This window comes from Leiobunum rupestre, chromosome 9 (genome assembly GCF_980474605.1).
Source record: "Leiobunum rupestre chromosome 9, qqLeiRupe1.1.hap1, whole genome shotgun sequence".
NCBI classification, from domain to species: Eukaryota; Metazoa; Arthropoda; class Arachnida; order Opiliones; family Sclerosomatidae; genus Leiobunum; species Leiobunum rupestre.
In genome coordinates, this window is record NC_143392.1 from 39,909,697 (window position 1) to 39,934,633 (window position 24,937).

At 35.0% G+C, this 24,937-nt stretch overlaps 1 protein-coding gene across 1 annotated transcript; it reads left to right on the forward strand.

Moving 5' to 3' along the window:
- Positions 1-458: 458 nt before the first annotated feature.
- Positions 459-4,282, forward strand: LOC149927445 (steroid 17-alpha-hydroxylase/17,20 lyase-like). The gene is made up of 7 exons (XM_090158356.1): positions 459-628; positions 707-889; positions 954-1,197; positions 1,832-2,040; positions 2,275-2,400; positions 3,578-3,682; positions 3,751-4,282. Exons 1-7 carry the CDS (start codon positions 493-495, stop codon positions 4,233-4,235), a joined length of 1,488 nt encoding a protein of 495 aa, XP_090014482.1. The 5' UTR covers positions 459-492; the 3' UTR covers positions 4,236-4,282.
- The last annotated feature ends 20,655 nt before the right edge of the window (positions 4,283-24,937 follow it).

The following is a 24,937-nucleotide window of genomic DNA, read 5'->3' on the forward strand; positions in this document are numbered from 1 at the left end:
CCAGGGGAATCAACTAAAGGAGGGAGGAAATGTAAAAGGAGGTATTCTAATTTAACGCGTCTCTCAAGCGAATGTCAGTCGCGTCAAGAGGACGTAATATTTAGAGAGCCATTAATGCGCCGCCGGGAGTAGATTGAATCGCAAGGTACGGGGCCAGGTTCTTATCCTAGAGCTGTTTATACTTTTTGAGGGCTTGTATAACAAGTTGTATTAAGTATGAAGAATAACGATAACTAATTCTCAATAGGTTTTAAGATATCTCTTAACTATATATGGTATTATATTGGCAGCTCACGATAACACTTAATATTATTTAATGATAACTATAGCCTTATGTAATTTAATTATAACATTCTTAGATTTCAATACGGAAAATCAATACCCTTATATCGCAAAATACGGTCAAAATAATCGTTATAGAAGATTGCTGAAGTATTATCGATAAGATACGAAAGAAAGAGGTCAATTCTTTAACAAGCATCACTTGGAAAAATGCTCAGCGTGGATACGTCGTGGCTCGTCGCTCTCCTTGTGGGACTTCTGACGCTCTACGTCGTCAAGTACATTTTGGACGTGAAACGCCTTCCGCCCGGGCCACTACCACTACCAATCATCGGAAGTTTGTTGGGTATCACAGTCGAACCTTTTTTTTATTTTTCGGAGTAATTAGTTGTTACTAAAACGCACTTGTTTCACAATTTTGCAGTATTTTTAAAGAACAAAGATAATTTGTATTCGGTGTTTAAGAAATTAGCCAAAAAGTACGATGGTGTCTACACGCTGTGGGTCGGCTCGGCTCCCTTCGTGTTTGTGTCAAAATGGGAACAATGCAAGGAAGGCTTAGTGACCAAAAGAAATGACGTCATATCCAGGCCATACTTCAATTCACGTATACCGATATTATACCTTCGCAATTGTAATTGTAAATTAACTTAATGCGAAATTATTTTTAGTTAAATATACTCTAGATAATATAGACGCCATCGCATTTCACGGCAACACCAAGCATTGGGAGGTCAGTAGGAAAGTTGGCTACTCGGCTGTTAGAAAATTTTCTGACTCCGAGACACTCGCAAATATCGTGCACCAGAATATTAAGGATATGTTGGACCGGATGTTGGCTATTAAAGGAGCCTTTAACCCGATGGCCATCGTCCAAGAAGCGACATTTGATATCATTGCTCAAACTGCTTTCGGGTAACAATAGAATTATGGGGGTAGGTACCTTTGTTCGAATTTCAATCGTCCGAACGGTATAACAAATGTTTGAATTTTATTCGTCCGAACCGCCGAAATAACAAGTGTTTCAATTGTTCGAATTGGACAACTTGTTTGTTTCAATTGTTCGAATTGGACAACTTGTTTGTTTCATTCGTCTGAATCGATAGCATCACTTGTTCGAATTCTGTCGCTAAATTAGTTTTTTTCTTATTCCTGTTTTTTTTTGTGGGAATTGCGTTGAATGTTGTGGATATTTTAGGTTAGGTTAGGTTCACGTTAATGTTACTATTTTCTTATATTAACAATATTTAAAAAAAAAACAACCAATTCCTAATGTTCGAAAAAGCGGACAAACGATTATACGAACAAATGAAATTCGCCAGTAAAGTTAACATAAATTGAACGACTAAATCACCAACAAAAGTTGTGATAAATTTTTCGGGCAAATGAAATACGTTTTCGGGCATACGATCCGGCTTTCTGGCATTCGGACAATTGATCATTCGGACATTTGTACCACCGTTCGGACGAATGAAATTCGAACAAATGTACCCAAATCGAATTATGATATGATAACGCTTCGGCCATAAATACATTTTTAATTATTCAGGACGAAAAAGCTGAGTGAGTCGGATTTAAGGACATTTAAATGTCAGATGAAACTATTTCACGAAACGATGGGTATTTCACCTGGGGATTTCTCGCCCATTCTTTCACCATTCTTCAAAAACATCGACAACAGCATACGTAAAAGCGCTGAAGATATACAAACTTGCATTCACCGCAAATTTCAAGAACTGAAAAAAACTTACAGCCACGGTAAGATCCACACGGGAGATCAGTAATTAACATTTTCAGATTATATAAAGCCACGCAGTGGCCAATGGCAGAAGTTAATAAATTTCTGGATTTTCGTCTGCTATTATCATATATAAAGCTTCTGCTTAACCGACGATTATCCATAACGTTATTAACTTCTGACGATAGCCACAACGGGCCTCTATGTAAACTCAAAAGACTAATTAACCCAACTTTTTTAATTTTTGGACACAGAGGAGTCGCGACATTTTGCCGATGCAATTATATCTGCCAAACTTGAGGCGGAAGGTAACGATAACGATAATAAAAAGTACTTGGCTGACGATAACGTGGAAAAGATTCTAAGCGACCTTTTTCTGGGTAAATAGTTCTAACATAATGTGTGTGTTTGTTTGTTTCTCTGTCTCGCTGTAAGCGTTCGCACCGTTCCAATTAGGAGCAACAAACACAAGGAAAACGCATTCAGCCTGTAATCACGCTAACGCAGTGTTGTGTACAAATTTCATTGCACGAGCCTTAACGCTGAACGTTTTACGGGTGGGGGGGGGGGCGAATTTAGACTTTTCCCCTTTCGGCGGCAGCAGGAGCTAAAGCGTCTAACCAATGAAAAACGTACGCAAGGAAATGCACGACTTTTGACGGGTTGCGTTCTGCTTGTGTGGGGTGCTGTGTTTGTTTTTCCTAGGTTCCACCTAGCGCACCCAAACTTCGCATCGTTGTTCTTATTGGTTAAATTAAGCCAATCACACCATTTGCGCATGGGCGTTCACCTCAGTCAACCTAGCACACCAAAATTTTGCTCGCCCTGCACCATGAACCGTACGTAGATGCTTTTGGTCTGCGGTCTGCCTCAGACTATTAAACAAAATGTTATCCACGGGATCTAATTGTTTTCGTGCTGACCGGCTCAACTTCACATTCTTACTAGCCCCGTACCATCTAATAAATATTTCTAAAAGTTTGTCTGTCTCACTATAGGGGACCGTCCCCTTTGCCCTAGAACGGTAAAATTTACCACATTTGTTCGTAATAAAGAAAGTAAGCGAATCGCACTATTTGTATGTGCTCTCCTCCATGTCATTCTAATATATTTCTAAAATTTGATGTGCTTGTCTCGCTATAGGCGTCCCTACCATCTGCCCTAGAATGCCCAAATTGGCCACATTTGTGGTCCGCGGGTCATTTACCGTTTCGTGGGCCTCCTACCGTTGTTATTAATTTTCCTTACGCTCTTGCAACTCCTGGGAATTGAAGGTCCAAAAGTTGGTGTCCGCTATATCTCCCTCTCCTGACCCATTCTTTAACTTTCAGGAGCTCAAAGTAAATTGTTATTGTTACATTTGATGTCTGAACTTGTGGGTTGGGTTTTTTTTTATGTATTTGAGTGTTTTCGGATGAAGTAAACAATATCTATATAGAAGTAGTTTTAGCGCCACATAACAACCATAGAAATTAGCTGAGAGCCCAACCGTCAAATAAAAGCAAACTTTAAATGAAAGTGGAAGTTTGTAATTAGTCAAATTAATTTACGATTTAGCCGGGACCGATACGACATCTATAACTCTACAATGGATATTTCTGGCTTTATCGCAGTTCCCAAAAATTCAAGAAAAAATCCGAAATGAAATTACGGAAAATATTGGTAAAAACATTTTAAGAAGACATGGCTTCATTCGATTCGAAACTTAATTAAATAATTACTAAAATTAGGGAAACGAATACCGCAGCAAGAAGACAGACTTAATTGTCCCTACACTTGGGCTTTCATCTCGGAAATTCTACGAATGCGAGCCCCTGTCCCAATGATGATACCACACGCCGCCAGCGAAGACACGGAAATAGGAGGACGCATAATCCCGAAGGGGACGACCGTCGTTTTCGACACCAGCAGCGTCCACTTCGACCCTTCAATTTGGGATGAACCGGAGAAGCTAAAACCGGAGAGATTCTTAGACGACGATGGTAAATACACCAAATCGAGGCTGCAAGGTTATTTGGTTTTTGGTGAAGGCAAGAGAAACTGCATCGGAGAGAAAATGGCCAGAAACGACATATTTCTAGCAATAGCTAATATCCTCCAGAAAGTTGAAATTGTCCGTCACGGTAAAGAAAATTCTCCTCTACTAGAAGCTGTAAATAATCCTTTTTTTAGCTTACCTAAAAGCTACGAAATTTCATTAATACCAATAATTTGAAATCGTTACTTATTTGATAAATGTATAAAACATATTCTACAATAAAACGTGTTATTATAAAGTAAGTTTATTTCGTTGATATTATCATATTCAATCTTCTTACTTTCCCAAAATTGTAAACCTTTCAAAGGTTCCTTAATCTATTAGGTCTCCCGCACCCCAAGTTAATTTCTCAAGTAAAAGACAGGATATCAACTTTCTATTTTAGTAACCTTATTAAAGCAACCAAGCGCTGAAAAGAAACCCAATGAAATTGGGAACTATGTTTAGCGTTTACATAAAAGATAACTTCTCACGTACAACATAATTTTCGTATTTACGCGCAGAGTCAGCGTCAAGGATAAAAAGCATAAACCTTGAATTTATCTGATCGAAGTTCAATTTTAAAAAGATGGCACTCTTCTTCTTATTTATAGACACATCCTTCGTTTGTTTGACGGGTTCTTATCGCCCAGGCTTTACGTCATCAAATATTTCTGATATATTTATTATAAAAACCATTTCGTCATCGTCGTCCGAGCTTCGTCTTTCTGGCCTCTGTAATCGAAAACCTTGTCAAGCCGGCCCAGTGGCAAAGTCTGCGCGTATTGGTAGTGCCACCTCTTTTTCCACGCTATTTTGTGGCCGATAAAACTTATTAGCTCGGTCTCTCGGAGTCTTTATACTCACAAGGAAACTACCCGAGGTGTTACACACCGATTTTGTTCAAACTCGGGGGATTGGTAGACCTTCGTGAAACTTGAAAAATCCTAAAGGGATTTTATTCAATGGGCAACGGTTTTGCCATGGCAACGAAAAAATGTTTTTGGGACGAGAGAGAAAGACGAGTTTTTATGTTATTTTTGCGGGGGGGGGGGGTTAAAGGGTACCCCGGTAATTTTGGCATGGGGAAAAGGGGCCGGGGGCCTTACTGGGGTGGAAGGCCTTGAAACACACAACTAGAGAAACGACCGCGAGTCGCGGTCGCTCGAAAAATCACATCGTGTATGGCCCGCTTAAGCCCTTTTCGCTCCGATTTTCGTTCCTCGCCACTGAGAAGCGAGGCCCGGCTGACGGTGCAGGCTGCACATCCTATCTCGACAATGCCGACCAAATATCCCGTTCCCTCGATTTTCACTGCCGCCTCTCGCCTCTGAGAATACCTCGGAGCGCCTTTCCTGACCTTTAAACTTTTAACGAGTCAATTTGAAAGAAAGGGACTTTTGTATAGTGTGAAAGGCGGTCCCAAGAAGTGACGTTTTAACTAGTAATGTTGTATATCAAGAAATACTTTGATTTGTACCTTTGTTCTACATTAAATTATTTATTGTATTAATTTCATAACGTTTACGGCTTTTTCCAAAATCCCATTAGTCGTTAGGCTGATTTCAAGTAATTAGTAGTTAATGGTAATGGACATTGTATTTGCCGCCCGTAGGGCTGGCCTTCAGCTAGTTTTATAATAAGAATCCTTCGTATTCTATGAAACTTTATCTTCGTTTAGTGTAACTATTTTAACAACAATTAATAATAAAAAATAATAATCAGCTAGGCTAATCTTGGAGCACTCTTAGATTTAGCGTCTTTCAAACTTTGGAATCGTCCGCAGCGCCATCTGCCGGTTTTTGCGATTTGGTGCGACAAGTTTTTTACTTTGAAAAAAAAAATTATGGTAAGCACACGTGGTTTTCTCTCGCGTGGCTCAAGTTATGAAATTTTTATAGCTCTTTTTTCTGGAAGTAAGTATCAAAGCTTAGTATTTAGGTTATTAAATGTAAAATTAATAGCTTTATAGGTCTTAGGTATGAGTTTCAGTGGGTCGAATGAATTTTAGGAGTAATTTCTACTGTTGAAAGTAGTTTGGATTCCTTTTCTGAAGAAAGCAATAGCGATTTATCAGTTTCATCTGATACAGAAGGCTTCTATACCTACATCTTGTGATATTTATTCGGATACGTTTTCAAGTGGTGAGTGTTTATATTGCACAGAAAATGATCTTTGATAATACTATTTTTCATTTCTCTACAGATGAGAATGACAACTTAAATATAAGTTCAAGCGATGCTTTCTTGAGTGATGAGGAAGTGGAAGAATACCTCCGCAACATGAATTGTGATGAAAAATCTAGTCAGTGCAAAGCTAAACCTCTTGGGGCAATAACGAAGCAAGTTGATATCCAAACTGTTTTACTAATATTTTAATATTAACATTTGGTTTGAAAATTATTTTCAGCACAATCAAAAGCCAGCGAAAACCACCACCAAAGAAGAGACTAAAGAAAGTTATTCGGAGCTACATGATATCACGTAATAAAATATACGAAAATATTGTTTTGGGACACTCTCTAATAACAATTATTTGTTTAGCTAATGACTACGACGCCGCATTTGGGGGAATTGTCTCTGAAGTGAAAAACACAATTAGAAATTCAAATCTACAGTTGACAAATGCAGCAGAAAAAAGCTGTCAGTGGCTATTGAATATACATGTTAGAGATCTAAATGAAGTAAAAGCTGTAATCCGACCAATCCTTACCGAAACCTCTCAGGATAAAATAACTGTCAAAATGAACGACCTAGTGCATAACAGAAAGAAAACTACGAAAATTTTGAAATCATTAACTCATACTAAAGTAAGTTTAATTTAAATTTATAAAATTGTTCACTAGACCAAAAATCTTTCACTAATTGATTACATTTTTAACGTAGGGGTTTAATGAATTGACAGATCCGGAACGATTTAGATCTTTAAACTCTTTGTTGCGAAGAACCATTGAAAGAAGGAAAAAATTAAATCAATAGATGTAAATGTTCCTGTGGAAGAGGCTAGCGATGTTTTAATGTATGTGATAGGTGCTGCCATAAGAGCTATAAGTCGCAAATCAAATGAAGGAAGGAAATTAGTATCAAAGTTAGTCACTCAAAAAGAAAATATTCCAGAACAGTTGCGATCATGGGTTGCGAAACAAGATCGGGGGGGATTCTTTTACCCAAGTGAGGAGTCGTACAGGTTTTTCGAGAGCATTTACAAGATAATTTCAAATTATTATGGAGCAGTTTATGTTGAAAATAGAGTAGTCAAAGCTAAAGAACAAGTTCTCCAAGATAAAAATATTCTAAATATTTGGAATGGATTTTTTGCAGACACAGTTTCCGAACATGAAAAAATGACATTATTTACCCATTGTTTGCAGTATTTCATAAATAGTGTAGCTAATGGACACTTGAAAAAAATCAAGGAGGATTTTAAAAACAAGGCCCAAGCGAAGGCTGCAAAATCAAAAGCAAACTCAAAATCCAGGCAAAGAAAACAGATACTTCAAGAAACAACTGGATTTCTGAAATACGTTATCAGTAATCCAACTGAGAAACTATAAAAAAATGATTTAACAATTTGAATGTATTTTTAAAACTAAATTTATTAAAATAACAGTGAAGATTAATCAAGCAAATCTTCTATCGAAGTATTACCTAAATTGCTGTGGCAGGGTATTTGATACCTTTTTAGCATTAAGAGTTTTTCGCGGTTGTTAACTAGTGTGTCTACCGTAGGGTTTTCATTAGATCCGTTGGCTGTTCTCTGACGGGAAAATTCTAATTCAATCGGGTCTTGATTAAAATTTGCACTTAATACAAATTTCGCTCCTTTTCCAAGTAAAAATTTTACTATTTCAATCATTGCTTTTGCTTTAAAAAAATAGGAATAATTAATTAACATTAAAAAAATTTGACAGTAATTTAAATATACATACTAGATTGCCTTAAACCAGCCATGGTTTCGGGTGAAAGTAAAATTTTTTTCCTCATGTCCAATGTATATTCTCCAGGCCTCTCTGCGACTTCCTTTTCCCAGTCATCCAAGTAGCCTAAAAAGTCTTCTTCTAACCACTATAAACCATAAGTTTGATTAATACTATGAATTTGATATTGGCTGCATTCAGGAACGCTCAACGGAGAGCGTTTCTGAACGTAGCCTTTAATTAACAATGTTTTACCTTTAGGCGTTTGTCATTAACTGATGAAAAAGGTCTCTTGTTTGGCTTTCTCTTGTGGTAGGCTTCATGAAAATTGCTAGTGTTGAAAATATCAAACCACTTATCAAAAAGTCTGATAAATTTCACGGTTTCACTAAATGTTTCTCCATATTCAGATTCAATTGCGTTTGCAACAGATGAACTGAGCACTTGCGAAGCGTAGCGGACTTTCATTTTACTATATGAATTCCACCTAACGTGATCCATTGTCAATTTGTGGGCTTTGCGTAAATTCCCAACTTTTAACAACTCTGACTTATAAAGTTTGGCTATTGGTTCCCATGTAAGGGTTTGTCTATTTTTGAACATCAGACGGACTGTAGAACCATTCACAGTTGATGCGAGACAATTCCTGGGAGTTTTCAAGAGGTGCGGAGGGTCAAATACAAAGAAAATTGGACGCACTTCATCCACACTGTAAGGATTGATGCAGGAGTAACGCTTACTGTCTGAAGTATTCATTGCAAAAAATCTCCTATTAGTGGCAGCTCCATCACCAATAATTGATAGAATTTTGAACCCGAGCAATTCCAACTTTTCAACTGCTTCCCATATTACTGAATTAAGATCGTCCGCAGTTAAACTGTTAGTAGCGAAATGGGCGAATGGGTACTTGACTCTTGAAGTGGCACCTCTTAGCATTAACATGAGAACATGTGTGGCAAGTTTTTTATCTGAGAAATTTTCGGACCGTAGCCCATTAATTTGGTTACGAGCATCATTTAGGTCAGTGTATCCTATGAGATCTCCAGACTTCTTCTTATACAATAAATCCTCCTTGACTTTAATTTCGTCCAACAGAATGCTGAAGTATTGTTGGTGTTGCGGTAGATTTTCTGGTTTCAAATCTTCCTTCAGTTGATTTAAGACAACATTGTTGAATCCCACAATTCTTTTGTCTTTGGGCGTGTGTCGGAATAGGGTGCTGTACGATGGTAATTGAAGTATATTTGAGTCAGCTAAACTACGGTACGCGCTTGGAGACTTGTTGTATTGATAGATAAACCATTTTATCACAAGGGGGTGCCACTTCCTGCCACGTGTATCTGTTTGCTTAATAACTTTTAACTGGGTTCTTAGGAAAATTGCCAAAAATGAGTTATCGTCCTTTTTTGGTAAATTTTTCTCCAAGATTTCTTCAATGGAGGAGTCATCGTTTTCTTCAATTCTTTCTCCTTCTATATCTATACATTTATTTGCCCGTTTTTGTAAACGTTTAATCTTTCGTCTAGACAAAATTTCCTTTGATTTAGAAGCCTTGATCAGTTCAATTAGTTCTTTCTTCGATAAAGATTTGTACTTTTTGTTTTTGGTTTTCTCATACAACGACTTAGTTGTCAAAGCATAGCTTCTCAGCTTTAGGCAAAACACACAGGTTTTTTTATTCGTAACGCTCAGGCACATTTCATGGTGAATGGCCCCTGATTCCAAACAAAACTTTCCCCGTGACCTCTCTTTTAGCAAATTTACTAGTTCTTCTTCAGGAATTCCACGACATACATTAATTTGGTTGAAAGTAGATATTACATTACATAGTTCACCTACACTACAAACCTTCTCTGGAACACTGATTAAATTATGAGTATCCAAATGTTTCCCTAAAACTGTAACGTTGAATTTAAAGTCGTAATTTATAGTTGCAGCTATTTCTATCCTGCCTGTTTTTGCATTGACTCTGTGTAGTTGTAACCTAGTTGGATTCAATGCTGAAAACCAATTTGAGTCGTCTTGGATTTTAAACCACTCTTCGCTACTTAAGAAATTCCTAAAACTTGCAATGTTTGAAAAAGATGAATCATTTGTACTGTGATTAGGTTGGTGAACTTGGTTTTCCTTCTCAACATTGTCAACAGCTGTTTCTGTTGATGATTCTCTCTTAATATCTTCGTGGTCTGAAGTCGAAGAAAAAATTAGTTTTTCGTGGCTAGAAGTTGTACAAACATTTGGTTCTTCTTGGCCAAAATACGCAGGATTCCCACTTAAATTTTCCATCTAAGTAAATAATTATTAGTTACTAATTAGTTAATACAATTCTCATGTTATATACTTGGTTTTGCTTCTCAATATTGTCAACAGCCATTTCTGTTGAAGATTCTCTCTCAATATCAATATGTAATGTCGTACCCAAAATTGAAGTTATATTCTACAGAGAAAATATTTAATTTAACAATGTTTCAGTAAAAACAATTATATATGTTACTAATTTAACTTACTTTGTGGTCTGAAGTTGAAGAAATATTTGGTTGTTCTTGGCCAAAATACGAAGGACTCACACTTAAATCTTCCATCTAAGACCATCATTATTAGTTACTGATAAATATGTTAATACAATTCTCATGTTAAATACTTACAATCCAATGAACGGGATCTGGGTTTTGTATTGTAGGTCAATTTTGACCAACAAAATGTTTTGAACACACATAAGTGTTCCGGGTAATGTTTTCTAGTTTAAAGTCGATTCTCACTTCCTTTAACCAATTTAATCATTTGTGACAAATGTCAGGGTTCCTTTTAGGTTTAGGAAAAGCCACAAAGCTTATTCCTAACATATGAGGTTTATTTTCATACCTAGAATCGCTGTTGCACTTGGGATATGCACAATGTTTCACTCTTCCCATTTTTAAAAATAGCTTTTATTCTACTAAACTGATTCACGAATATGCCACACTGCTTTATATGTATACTTATAATCTAACAAATAACTTAATTACTGTCGAAACGGCGTCAAAGTAATAACTCTCCTCTAAAAACTGGCGACCAATTTCAAACTATTTCCGTTATTTTCAAAATTTCGCGCTTGCGTAGAAAATCTTGTCGCACCAAATTTTCATCCTACCCGCGCGTGACCCCCCGGCTCTTTTCAAAGTTTGAGAGACGCTCTGAATGCCTAGAGGGAAGGTAGAGTGCTATCTCCAGTAACATATTATTAATCCAAGCTTCAATTCAGGCGCTTCTATAAATGCCACTCTCTTCCCTTCCCCCCTTACGCGCTAGCGCGTGAGTCAGAATAAAATAGTCACGTTTATAAGTTACTTTTATTTGTAATGCTTTATTGAAATAGTGTATAGTTGTGTACCTTTTCAAATTTTAACTGTTTTGGTCCAATTGACAAGATGTGTATTATAATTTTCAAAACAATTTGACGCCTCGGTCATAAATGCGATGCCACATGTCTCGTTGCAAATTGGTGTCAACTAACTGAGGGGTCGGACATTCACCAAAAATATGTACGGGATTTTGAAATCCGGGACTTCACGCTGGATTTCAAAATTTCTGGTGGGATTTTACGATTTATTGACGGATTTCAGGATACTGTCACCACTGTGCAACGCAATTGTCTTGGAATGCTTAAAACTCTTGCCGTTAGTGGCGAGAAGTCGTGTGTCGGATCGAACGCCTTTGCCCCGTGTCCACTAAATTGAATAATCATTTCATCCATGCAATTCTTCAGCAAAACAGCCTGTTTTTTCTATAAAATAATTGTCGGCTACTGGTGGACCAAATGAGCGTAATATACAATCACTATTACGTACCTTATGGCGTAAGCTTCAATTTTTCGACTAATTTTCAATTTTTTATTATTTGATGCAATGGCTACGAAATGGATAAAGTAGTTCATCACTACAGCCATTCAACAACAAAAAGTATTTAAGTTTTCCTTCAACATTTATTTAAAACAATATTATTTAAACCCTTAAAGATCATAAGCATTTATAAAACTTTGGTGCCTCCATATATATCTAATTCAAAATAAAAACTTTTTCTAATTGCAATGTCCTAAGCTTGTGCTTAATGTTTAATCTACCTGTGATCAAACTTCAAAATAGGGGTGGTCCGGGTGTCATAGACTCAAAATCAATGCTGGGACCCTCGCAATGAATCATTAATAGGGGTCGAACAGTCAGTAACTCGCAATTTAAATGAAAAAATTTTATTTAAAATATATAAGAAGATTGGTTGAGCTGTTGCTGAGATACGCTGAAAAATTCGAAAGAGGGCTAAATATTTATATGAGAAAGTACAATAAATCAAGTTTTAAATAGTTGACCTTTGACCCTAAAAAGGTAATTTTCAATTTTCAAAATTAAATTTTTTCCTGCATTCCCTATGCGCGCTTTAGTTGCAGTCACAAAACTGCGAGGGTAATATTTTTTATTTTCGAGAAAAAAATTATTTTGTATATCCCTCTAGCTTGGAATTTTGAATTTTATCTAGTGCGTGTTTTTCATAAAATGCCGTCCGGTACGTCGTCTCCTTTTACGGAACTTCACAAATAGTTTATGTCAAACGAGATCGTTCTCAAACTGTTGTTCATTTAGTGGTATACCTGATGAGTGTCATCTAAAACTTTTTAGTAATCATTCCGGTATTAGAAATGTAAATTCTAAAAATGAAAGCATTATTCTTCAACTAAGGACTAGTTTATCGGCGTCCGCTATCAAAATGATTTGCAACCACCTTGAAGAACTTCATTTAACAAAATATGTTCTGAAGCAGAGAAATTGTTGTAATCCTTTTTTTCTACACAATACAGTAAGAAACAATGGTTTTAAATGCATTTCGTTCGAGTGTTATATCACATACAAAGACCGAGTTAACGGGTTAATTCCTGGCCAAAAACTGTGTGTTCAGTGTTAAAGTTTTTAAGTCAAGCATCGCGGAAAAGAACTATCGATATCCAGTGATTGTTCTATTTCATGACGGTTAACAATTTCTTCTTCACTTCGATAGTTCTTTCTTTTCATGCAACAATCTTTAAAAGTCACGCCCTCTAAGTTCTTACATAGTCCAGTAGATGGCGTATGCGTCAATGAAGAGTAATCAGCGGGAAGAATATGTGTATTATTGTTATTATTTCGGTTAATTAAACTGTTTATATTCTTTATGAGTTAGACTGTTTTATCCAACAAGAACATCCCGTTAGCAAGATAGCTAACAATGTTATAAATAATAACTTAACAGGATATGCTTAACATTATCGGCCTGACAAATGCGTTCATCATAAATAACCACACAAATCACCCAATTAACAAGAAATGGGAATGGGTACGACGTTTAATACGAACTGAAAAATATAACATTTACATTTCTTTGTTTTTGGTTTGTGTTTTAGCGCAATCGCCCTCCAAGTCTACCTCGTCTAATTAGATCCTCGGCAGCAATACATAGGCATCCCGGTTCAGACGTACCAAACGTTGTGTGTTCTTAAGGGCTGATCAGTATTCACATCAATTCGACTAATCAACTAAGACCAAGTTTGAGGTAAATTTCTGATACTGATTTTTTAATATTCAAACGATTGGCGAAAATTTTAAGAAAAAAAATAATAAACTTTATTATCTATGTAAAATTCAAAGCTATTAGAAATTGTCCAGAATAAGAACACTAAAAGCAAGTAAAGTAGCGTTAGCTTTATAGATATTTTCCGATGGGTTGGAGACACTGCCGGATTACCAACTAATCCCAACCTATTTTCGTTGAGTCTACACGCATTACATTTTTCTCTTGTATATTGATTTCTTGCAATGCCATTGCAACAAGACTATAATTACACCACGGTTTCTTAAATTTAAATCTTGGTGTTATTTTTAGAATATTTATTTTACCCTTTAAATGTCGTTGCGAATATATTCAACAGTTTCGATACAAAACTCAACAAAGAAATTATCATTTTATTAAAACTTAACTGTTTGGTATATCCATTTTGTTATGTTTAATCATTTCCTCAAACATGGCCTTTTCACATTTAGTTTATCCTTTAAATTTTATTGACGCATACTACGATATATTATATGATAAATCGTTCAATCTAAACAATTTGCTAAACTCCTCGCAGAAATTCAACTGAGTTTGATGAATTGTTTATTAATTCTATGATTTGATTATTAACAAAAATTCATTTCAAAGCTCTTCTAGCTTACTTGTTGATGATATGGTATACTTTTGGAGTTTATTGACTTATACACTTAATACATTTTTTGGTTTTTTTACTTCAAAGCAAAATATAGCTTCGGCCACGAAAATAATTACTTTTGAAAGCTGTCTCGCACGCGTCAAGGCTTACGCCGCCCATCACCTGATACCAGGAGCAACGTTGTCGTTGATAGAATAAAATAACACGTGACTTCTCAAATGTGTTATACGAAAAATATGAAATAAATAAAAGAATACATTTTTCTTAAGTCAAAAGAATGGAACAGCCTAAGCTCGAGGGGTCGGGCTATCAAAGAAATCCCTTACACTCTCCATGAAATCCGACAACAAATCCGAAATCCAGCCTGGATTTCTTCAAAATGAAGAGATTTTTTCATCTCGAAATCCGACGAGAAATTTCAAAATCCGACGAGAAATTGAGCAAATCCGGAAAACCACCGAGAAATCGCGAAATCCGGGACAAAAATTAAGAAATGCGAAATCCAACTAGAAATCTTGAAACACATCGTGAAATCCCGGATTTTAAAATCCCGTACAAATTTTTGGTAAATGTCCGACCAATCGGCTTAGTCATAGAAATGTGTTAAACTTGCGTATGATTTGTGCATTGGAGTATTTAAAAGTAGTATTACTCTAGCAGGGAAGGTAAAGTTTTCTTCAAATGTCACTCATGGCGCGACAGTCTAGATCAAAATCTTGCTGCGAGTTAATATCGCCCAACCATTTTACTAAGCACTTCGCAATCGTTTGGAAATCGAAACTTACTGCTCCGTTTCAGGCTGTCGTGCCATGAGTGAGTATCAACGGACGCTGGACCTATCCTGCTAGGGCTATTCTCCCTTTAATCTGCTTGCACCGGTTCGACAGCCTGCCAATGTTTATCCCAAACGTCTCTCGATATTTGTTTCAAAGTATATTAATTCCTTTAGGACTATTATGGGAGAGGGTTTCGAATCATATGAGACAGCCGGCACTTTTTTATTAATTATTTCACAACTTCTTTGTGACGCAATATTAATTTAAAAACATTAAAGGCCCTAAAATGACATCGGTATTATCAAAAAGATCTCAGTGGGTCAAATGTGACACATTTTACGGAGTAATAAATCCTTAATTTAAAACTATGGGTATGTTAAAGAGACAAATAGTGCGCATAAACAATCGCTATTAATACTTTTTTGCCTAAAAGCTATAACAATATAGATAATGTAAAATTAAAAGTTATTTTTTCATTGTCTTAAATTTTAAGTTTTAACTGTTTTTTTAATTAAAAACGCACTTTTTATATCAAAACACCTAATACAATTTGTAACAGCCACTTGATTTACGTTATGAAATCAATTAGATGACATTTTTAATTATTGGAATTGCTGAAACGCCCCTCAAAAAGGGATCCTTGGAAGGGCGTCTACATTTCCTAGTTAATAAACAGCTCCTGGCTTTGATGTTGGATCAAATGTCCTATGCCGGTGAAAAATAAAGTAAAATTTAAAAGTTTGGTTTCTTTTTGAATTATTTATTTTATTTAAAAAGTGAGTTTCGCAAAAACCATTTTCATGAAATTGGGAGAAAATAAAAATTGTACTGTATTAACCAATATAATTTACACAAACTCTATGTAAATAGAGCTCCATTTATTACTATATTACGAGTATAAGTTACACGCCGCCTTCGAGAAAATCTTAGCAGTTGTAAGAATATCAGTACGAATTGCGTATCCGGTCTCTTAGTTTGAGGTTGATTATTATTCAGAGATCGGACCTTGAGTAAAACTATCCCTCCTTTCATTTGCTTGATCCACTTATTTATGGTAATCTTCTTTTCTCATAGCGAAATTCAATTAAGTTTTTTAGGAAAGTAAAATATCACCAGCTAATTGTGATGAGTACCATATATTATATAAACCAGTAGTATAAATTTCGACCGTTTAAGTGCGAACTCTAATTGGTTTATAGGTTAGTGAGCTTTGGGATAAATATGGGTTGTTAATTTAAATAAATCATAGTCCGTAACGAGGTTTAATAATAATAATCAGCTAGGCTATACCTTGGCACCACCTTAGGCCTAAGTAATCAATCGACTTCTAAAGCCATTAATTCAGGTGGCCGGGTGGTGGCAAGCCCTTCATGCCACGCGAGCCAATAGCTCCCTACACTCACTATTACCGTTAACCTCAACAAGTTTTTATGGAAGGGAACACCCCTTAAACCAGTGGGGAGACAACTTGCAAACTCAACGTGGTGGGAGTTGTTCCGAGGTTTCACCCATTGCCATTTATAAACGCTGTAAACCCGACATAATTGGCAATTTAAGTAAACCTCGGCAAATTTAAAAAAATTCTGTATCTTAGCAAGTTATAATAAACCTAACAACATTCTTTGTAAATTTTTAGTTATCCAAATTATAACACAATTACCATATACAATTTAACGAAAGCAAATATCATTTTATTAAAAGGCAAAGATTAAAGTTAATGTTTAAATAATAATAAAACACGTGAAAGAGAGATTAGAGCTTACAATCAGAGGCGGGAGTCCAAAGAGCCGTGGGAGGCCATGTGGCATTCATTTTGAAGCAATTAAACGTAGCTCCCCCCTTAATTCCAGTTCAAATAAAAATTGTTGGCACAGAAGTAAACTTAATCAGACGTGAATCTGTTTTCATATACATTAGTTCAGCGATAAAGTTTTAGTTGAAAGTGATATTCTTTCAAACCCTGATTTTTATTTAGTAAGTATAATTAACTTTATTTATCGGAAAAGCCTATGATGTATATAATCGAATATCTTCAATGAGCAGAATGTTTCTTAAAACTAAGCTAAATCCTGGCTTAAACGGTGTGGAGACACTACTCGTATAGTTTATATTATATATTTAAGTAAAAATGCCATGGTAATGGGATTCATCTTCCTAGTGTTGTTAGTAAAAATTAACTGGTTAGTAATAATGGCACAAAATCGTCTTAGTGATAAGACCAATGAAAGGTATTACTTTACCTTTCGGAACTGTTGATCACTGTTGGGCAATTTAGCTTTCAGATCGGTTAAGAATCAAAACCTTTATCTCACGTATTTATCAAACGAAATCACCGTGGCAGTTATTTTAACCCAGAAAGCACCCTTTGGACTTTTGCGCACGTTTTGAAACTGGCCTCTCTTGACTTATAAAACTCCTTGGATATTCTACACAAAAATATAACTTCCCTGTCTACCACTTACTCTTTTTTAAGCTTTGCGCCGTGTTTCTACCCCCTGACGAGCATCAATCCAATTGCAGGAAAAAATTAAATAACTCCATCTATTGATTAGAAATTGCCCTAAGCAATATTCATAAGAATATTTCAAGAAAAAAGATTTATGCACCGAGAGAAAAGAGACTGAGGCGAGGGAAATAAAAACGTTGAATCACATCCATTAATTTAAATTCTATTCTTAGCAAATGTTCGTCAGGGAAATAATAGCATAGTTTAGTTTGGTTTACAACCCGCTACTTTATGTTATAAATAACCAAAAAGTATTTAGTGTACACTTTCTTTTGCAGAAAAAAACAAAAGCTTACATTACATCTTGTAGTACATTTAGAATATTCCTTTCTTATATTTAGCATTATGCTACTTAAAACCGGAGCCAGTGGCGGAACTTGAGTTGGTTGCGACCGTGTACCGGCCGCTTAAAATGTAAAGGTCCCGTTATAAATATAATAAAGAAATGCACCCCAAATTCTTGTTCCTTATATGTAACGCTAATAAAACCGAGACCACTTTCCGCAGTCAGAAAAAGCGAACCCTTTCATAAGTTAACGGTATAATATTGAAGATCTGAAAATTGAATCATTTATTTCATAATAAAAGAACTGCTCCGCGCTAGAAGGGGAACGTATCGGTAAGCTTAACGACGAATTTTGGTGGAAACTGAAAAATGCCTTTGGCCGGACTATTTTACTATTTAGCATTGAAAGGGGAGCTCCGAATTTCAGCATTAAATAGCTTCATTCGCGAAACGTAAAAGGCTTCATTCAGCTAAAGATAGAAACCCAAGATTCAGGGTGGTAACGAGTCTTCGTCGTTTAGATACTACTAACCACGGAAAGTTGGGGCTATATTCGCTTCAAAGTTTAAGAAAAATTTCATTAGAAAACCATGACTTTCAATGATAACAAGTCGAAAGAAATTTACCCCTTATTTTAGTGGTAAGTATCTGGTTCTCTAATAATTATTTATTTACCATCTCAAATCACTGATTATAAGACACCGGTTATTAACAACAGAAAATAAGGGGTAAATAGACAATGGGATTCGCCCCTTGGAAGATCAGATTATCAGGTTTCCCAGATTGCTTTTAGGCGCTCGTGAACGTGTCGTGCTTTCGTGCCCGGACCTCATCTGATAAATATTCACGCGCTCCTTTTCGGGAATTGAAAAGCTCAAAATCGCGAAAACTTTCGGAGCAAACTATGAAACAGGTTTCATTTCATCTCTTGATCGCGGTGTGAATAATAAATTCAGAGCCGAATTGGTAACGAGTCTTAAGCAGTTGAGAGAAAAAACTTTTTGAAATCTCTATAAACTTACAATTTATTTATCATATTCTAGCCACAACAAATTAGTTTTTAGTCATACGTATTATCTGGTTTTTGTATGAAAAGTTATTCAATATTCAAGTAACAATGTTTCATTGTTGTTTCAGCAAAACGTCATGATTTTTTTGATCTTTTGCATTTTGGCGATGGTTTCTTTTGGCGTCAAGGCAGAGACGATATGCCAATACCTTTCAAATTGCGAATGTATGGAAATATAATTAATCGTTTCAATAGAGAAGTTTAGTTCATACATGTACTTATAAAGATGTTATGTATAATGTCAGTTATTTTTCCACATCTCCTAAATTTGTCAAAATATATTATAAGTAATATATTTAGTAACTCACTTCATTTAGCGGGTAAGAAGGGAAGAGCAACATTTTTCTTGTCACGAAATTCTTTTAAAAGAGTAGGCAGATTTTTTGAAGGTTCGGTGGAAAATGTTTACCAAAGGCTCATCATTCCCTCGATTGTATTTAGCCATTTTAATCAACCAGGATAATTCCTTCGCTATTGGCGAAAATTAAAATCCAATCACGAGTAATCACAGATTTTGGTTGGAAATTTAACATCGATTAAAGTCTTATATAATGCTGATAGAGGTGTATGTTATGGTAGGTTTAATTTTACAGTCTGTTACAAAAGTCTTCGACAAAGGGAGTTTTTGCATTTATCTTTAATTTTCTCAAAACGTGTAAACGATAGAAAAATGATACCCGAAGCAATTTTTAATATTTTTTTATTTCCTTTCACATGGAGTTGTCATATTTTGCAAAGCGATAATAGTTACGGCGGAAACGCCAGATGTCGTTTTTGACAACTTTTCAAATAATGGTGTTACGCCCCTGAAACCGGCATTTTCGGATTCCGGGTGGTCAATTCATATTTAGAAAGTGTCACTGTCATTGCTCTACCACTGACGGTTGAGGAGCTATAGCCGGTTGCAATTTTCGATTCCATTTGGGAAAAACTAAAAGACGTCAAATATCACTTGTGGCATTACCCCGATAATGCAGAGCATTTCACCAACAATTAATATTTTATAGGAAAAGCGACGAGAATAGAAGCAATGAAAGTAGAAAATAGGTGTAGAAAACTGTTATTACTGGTTTAGCATCCTTTCCTCGAGTGAATGGCTTTTTTTACAATATTTTGATAGACCCAGTCACTAAAAGTTTTAACATTGAAACAATGGCAAGTGTCATACTAATAGAGATTATGTTACTTCTCGTAAAAATGAATTTGGCAGAATTGGTTGAGGGGTTAAAAGGCGGAAACCTTTTGCTTCACCAGTGATTATAGTTTTCTTCACCTATTTTCTACTTTCATTGCTTCTATTCTTGTATCTTTTCCTTTAAAATATTAATTGTTGTTGAAACACTCTGCATTATCGGGGTAATGCCACAAGTGATATTTGACGTCTTTTAGTTTTTCCCAAATGGTATCGAAAATTGCAACTGGCTATAGTTCCTCAACCGTTGGTGGAAGAGCAATAACAGTGACTTTTTCTAAATATGAATCGACCACCCTGAATCCGGAAATGCCAGTTTCAGGGGCGTAACTCCATTATTTGAAAAGTTGTCAAAAACTACATCTGGCGTTTCCGCCGTAACTATTATCGCTTTGCAAAATACGACAACTCCACGTGAAAGGAAATAAAAAAGTATAAAAAATTGCCTACGGTTTAATTTTTCTATCGTTTACACGTTTCGAGAAAATTTTAGATAAATGCAAAAACTCCCTTTGTCGAAGACTTTTGTAATAGACTGTACCAGCCTCACAATTCTGATTTTAATTATTTCAAATTATATCGTTTTCAGAAATGTTTTTTTAAGCTAATATAAGTCGAATTATTTGTAGGGCCTATTTTTAAACAGCTTTTTTTTGGTAAATCTGACGAGTGTGAGAACGTATGTATTAATTTTGATTTTTTAATAATACGATAAAATTAACATAAAAATATTTTAGTATGTTCTAAAGAATTGGGACCGAACTTGCCAGGTATGAATTATTACATTTTTAAAAGAATTGTCAGAGGTTCATAAAAACATTAGAAATTATAATTAAATGAAGTTTTAAAATTTCGATCTAAATATTTTGGGCGAAATTTCGTGATAAAATTAATTGCATAATCTCTTCAGTTTAAACGTCTGATTGATCTTATTTTAATATACACTTAACGTGATATGTGTTTATTGTCTTATTTTTCGATTAAAATGCCTGTCTGATAAAAATGACCCTAACTTGTACGCAGCCGCTTGGGGATTCAAGCGCTTAACCCTTTAGTTTCTTTTGTTTGTCTCTTTTACTGATAATTATTTTTTAATGATACAAAAATCTAATATCAGTTTAAAATTATTATAATTAAATTTTAAACGACGTCGACTAGGTTTTATTTTAATGGAGATAACAATTTTGTACATAACTTACTTTAGTTAAATTGTGTCCCTATTTTAATGTGCCAATTTTTTATGAATAACACTGATCATTAAAACATTGCAGAAAATAATTCAAAATAAATATAACGTAGAAGTAAGTGTTTTTAATACTCTAAATTCTACTGAAAGGTTTTCAAAGGCACTCAATATGTCAAAAAGCTAGGCCTAAACATTTTGTCACAAATATAGTCTAAGAAATATAATTTTGGTTATTTTAATAGAATTTGTTTAAACAGTTGCAGGGTTTTGAAACATTTCCAAGATTTTGCTATTTTAGTCAATAAATTCTTTGAAAACTTTTCACTATACTTGATGTATTTTCAAACCATAATTTTCTTTAATTTTGCTGAATTGTTTGTGAAAGTCACTTGAAGTGGTGTATATCGAACAGCTCTTATTGTAAATTGATGTTTGCGCGCATTAATGTTTTTTTCTCTATTTTCAGTACTGTGACAATTTTAGAAAGGTAAATTTTTTGGGCTTTTAAACTTTTTTTGTTAAAATGCTATCCAACACGTGTACACCAGAAATCAAATTCGGAAAATATAAATTCAAAGTTGTCCTATTTTGGCTCTAGATACAAGGTTAGAATATAAACACGCATTGCGTAATTTCTACAATATTATAAATTGTGAGACCATTGTACAAAAAGAATATGGGTTTCTAACATAAACCAGTAAAAAATGTGAATGTCATACTCGACAAAGTTTCCCTGCACGAGCTTAAAATTCGCGCGAGCATGCTTAACAAAGTTATCACGTGCTGGGAACACATAAAATTGGTTGCCAATCGTGGTGGGATGTCTCCGTGAAGACGAAAAATATAATAAAGTCATTTAAATATGACCTTCACAATAAAATTGTGCATATAAGGCATTAAAAAAGGCGCGATCTGATTATGGTATTTTATAAATTTGAAAGAGGTTATCGAAGACTGAAAATGGCATTTTTCTATTGACCTCAGAATTGGTCAAATTAATAACAAGAAACATTGTAATTAAAAACCAATTATGAAACACTTTGTAAGTTAAAATTTTTAAACAGTCAGCAAATTAATTAAAGGTGATTGCCTTGAATAGTGAAAATGAAAGATTTTTTTCTTTGGCCTAAGGCTTACAAAATACGCAACTAAACGTAGAAAGACCTTAACAATTTTCTCTTTCTAACAGTTTTTTGACGAAGCAGTGAAAGTGGTAAAATGAATTTAATTCAAGTCATAACTCTACTTTATGATTGATTTACTTATTTAATATCATTTAGTGCAAGATTCAGAAGTAATATTTTCGAGTTGCTGATTCAAGAAATGAAAGCACTGTTGATATTGAAAATTTAATTATTGGGAATTTGTATTTGTCGAGTTATTTTCTCTTGAAAATTATCTATTGATATAAATTCTAATTGTTATAAAAAATATAATAAATTAAAACTTTTTAAGTTATTTGCCTTCGTGATACTAGTCTTACCACCACCAATTGTGTACTGCGAAATCTCTGGTCTGTTTATGCGTAAAGTGCGTTTGCGCGAGAGAAAGCGAGTGTAAAGTGGCAATAATGATTTTTATTTGACAGGTGATTGTTTACTCTTTATTATTAATTGGCTTTCAGTTATGCCATTTTCTTTGGACTATCGAGGCCACGAGTTAACAGGCCTCGGATATTTGGTTAAAGGAAATCATCGTTTAGTTACAAATCAATTTGAAATTGATGAGCTACGACAGTATTTACAACGGCTCATATAAACTTAAGTTCTTTTCGCGAGATAAGTCATCCGATTAACATGTTTTTAATTTATAACACAAATGAAGTTTTTCTAAATTTCGAAAACCACTAAGATTTACAATCTGCGTAAATTTGAACACACTGGTGTTAACAAATCGTGCACCCCAAACAAGGAGAACGTGTGAGTAAACAAACGGTGCACCCCAAACAAGGAGAACGTGTGGGGGGCAACAAATGCAGCACCACACACAAAGAAAATGGGTGGGGCAACAAACATAGCACCCCACACAAGGATAACGTATGATGTAGGGGTGTTTTTTGCTCCTATAGGTGAAACACTTATTGTTACTTTTATACATTTTCATTATGGTGTTAATATAAAATTTTAACTCTCTTATTTGAAAATTACCACGAAAGTAATTGACATCCTAAATTGAACTCTTAATTAAGTAATGTATCGTTTCTGTCATCAACTCTCTAACTCGAATACGGAAAATTAGCCGATGAAAAGCTATTTATTACTCGATCCGCTTAAATTATTAGTTACACAGTGATACATTTAGAGCGTAAAATTGCCACGTCGTTGTAAGGAAATCTAGGTACATTCTATATTCAAGGGTGTATATGAATACACGAATAAACTCAAAAGGAGGAGAATATGAACTTTCTTTTTCAATAATCACTGATAGACAGTGAATCATGGTGGTTAAGATATAAGTATTTAAGCCAATGTCCAGCGTTTAGAAATTAAAAAGCGCTAAATGAAATATAAAATTTTATAGTCTTACTATATTTTATACGTCAATAGTAAGAAAATATACGTAATATTTTTCAAGGAGGACAATCTTTTTCCTTAAAAAATTCCTAAACTACGATCTAATTTGGTCGTCACTTCTTGATAATTATCTCGTACAATACTTTATTCCAAGCGTGGCGCCAATAATTCTGTTTTTCGGAATAAAACAACGCCGTAAGACTGTTTTTGAAGTCAAAAACATTAAGAGGCTCAAACGAAGAGTACACAAAGTGTTTATGATAGTAGCAGATGGCTGGCATGTTTCGTCGCTTCCATTATTTAAAGGAAAATATTTTAAATCTAAAATTTTAGTGCTGACCTCTATTTATAAATATAAAGATATATAAGAACCAAATGTAACACAAAATATTAATTTTGTTCTTAAAATATTTTTTATATGAAAGAAACGTTCATTATTAGTGGGGGTTGGGTGGTATGGGTCAAGACCAACGTAGCACTTCGACCAGAAGTCCATTGTGCAGCCCCAGCCTTTTAGAAATAAAGCCCAGTCTCCGAAACAAAGCGCAATGTTTGCTTCGCTGAGATATTGGTAAGATCTCTCGTTTCCAGCCTGTGCGTACCAAGATGCTAAAACCTCATAGCCGAAATGGTTCCTGAGAATTTCCCAGTAATTATCATCGTGACATCGTCTATGGAACGCCAAAAGTGTCACAAGCAACACTTTTGGACATGTCAAAAGTTTTTGACTAGTGCTTTTCCGTTAGCATTCATTGGCTTTTAATTCACTGAATCCCATCGAAGTTGCAACGTTTCCACCAATAAAACAGTGACAATTTAAGCTCATTATTTATTCAACCATTAAAAATTGGCTGTTTCATTTGGGCGTAGCTGGGGAGGAGTCACGTTTTTACTTGACTCGACACAATTTATACATGTCAAAATCAATTTTAGACATGTCAAAACTTCATTTCGACTAGTGCTTTTCGTTTTGACTAGACAATTTCTTCACGCATCGTGATTGGACTTGAGGTTTTTAACGGTAACTGGACAGAAATATTATTAACATAATTATTGAAAAACGCCATTCTATTGGTTTATCAAAATTTATACAAAGCCTTTATTGGCCTTTACGTGTCACGTGAAATAATTTAGTTACCTCCTTAAAAAATTTCATGCCTTTATCCCCTCCTCCGACAAATTGAACATGTCAAAAACTTTCTGACTAGTTAAAAACTGTAGTCAAGTACGCCAAAGGTGTCTCAATTC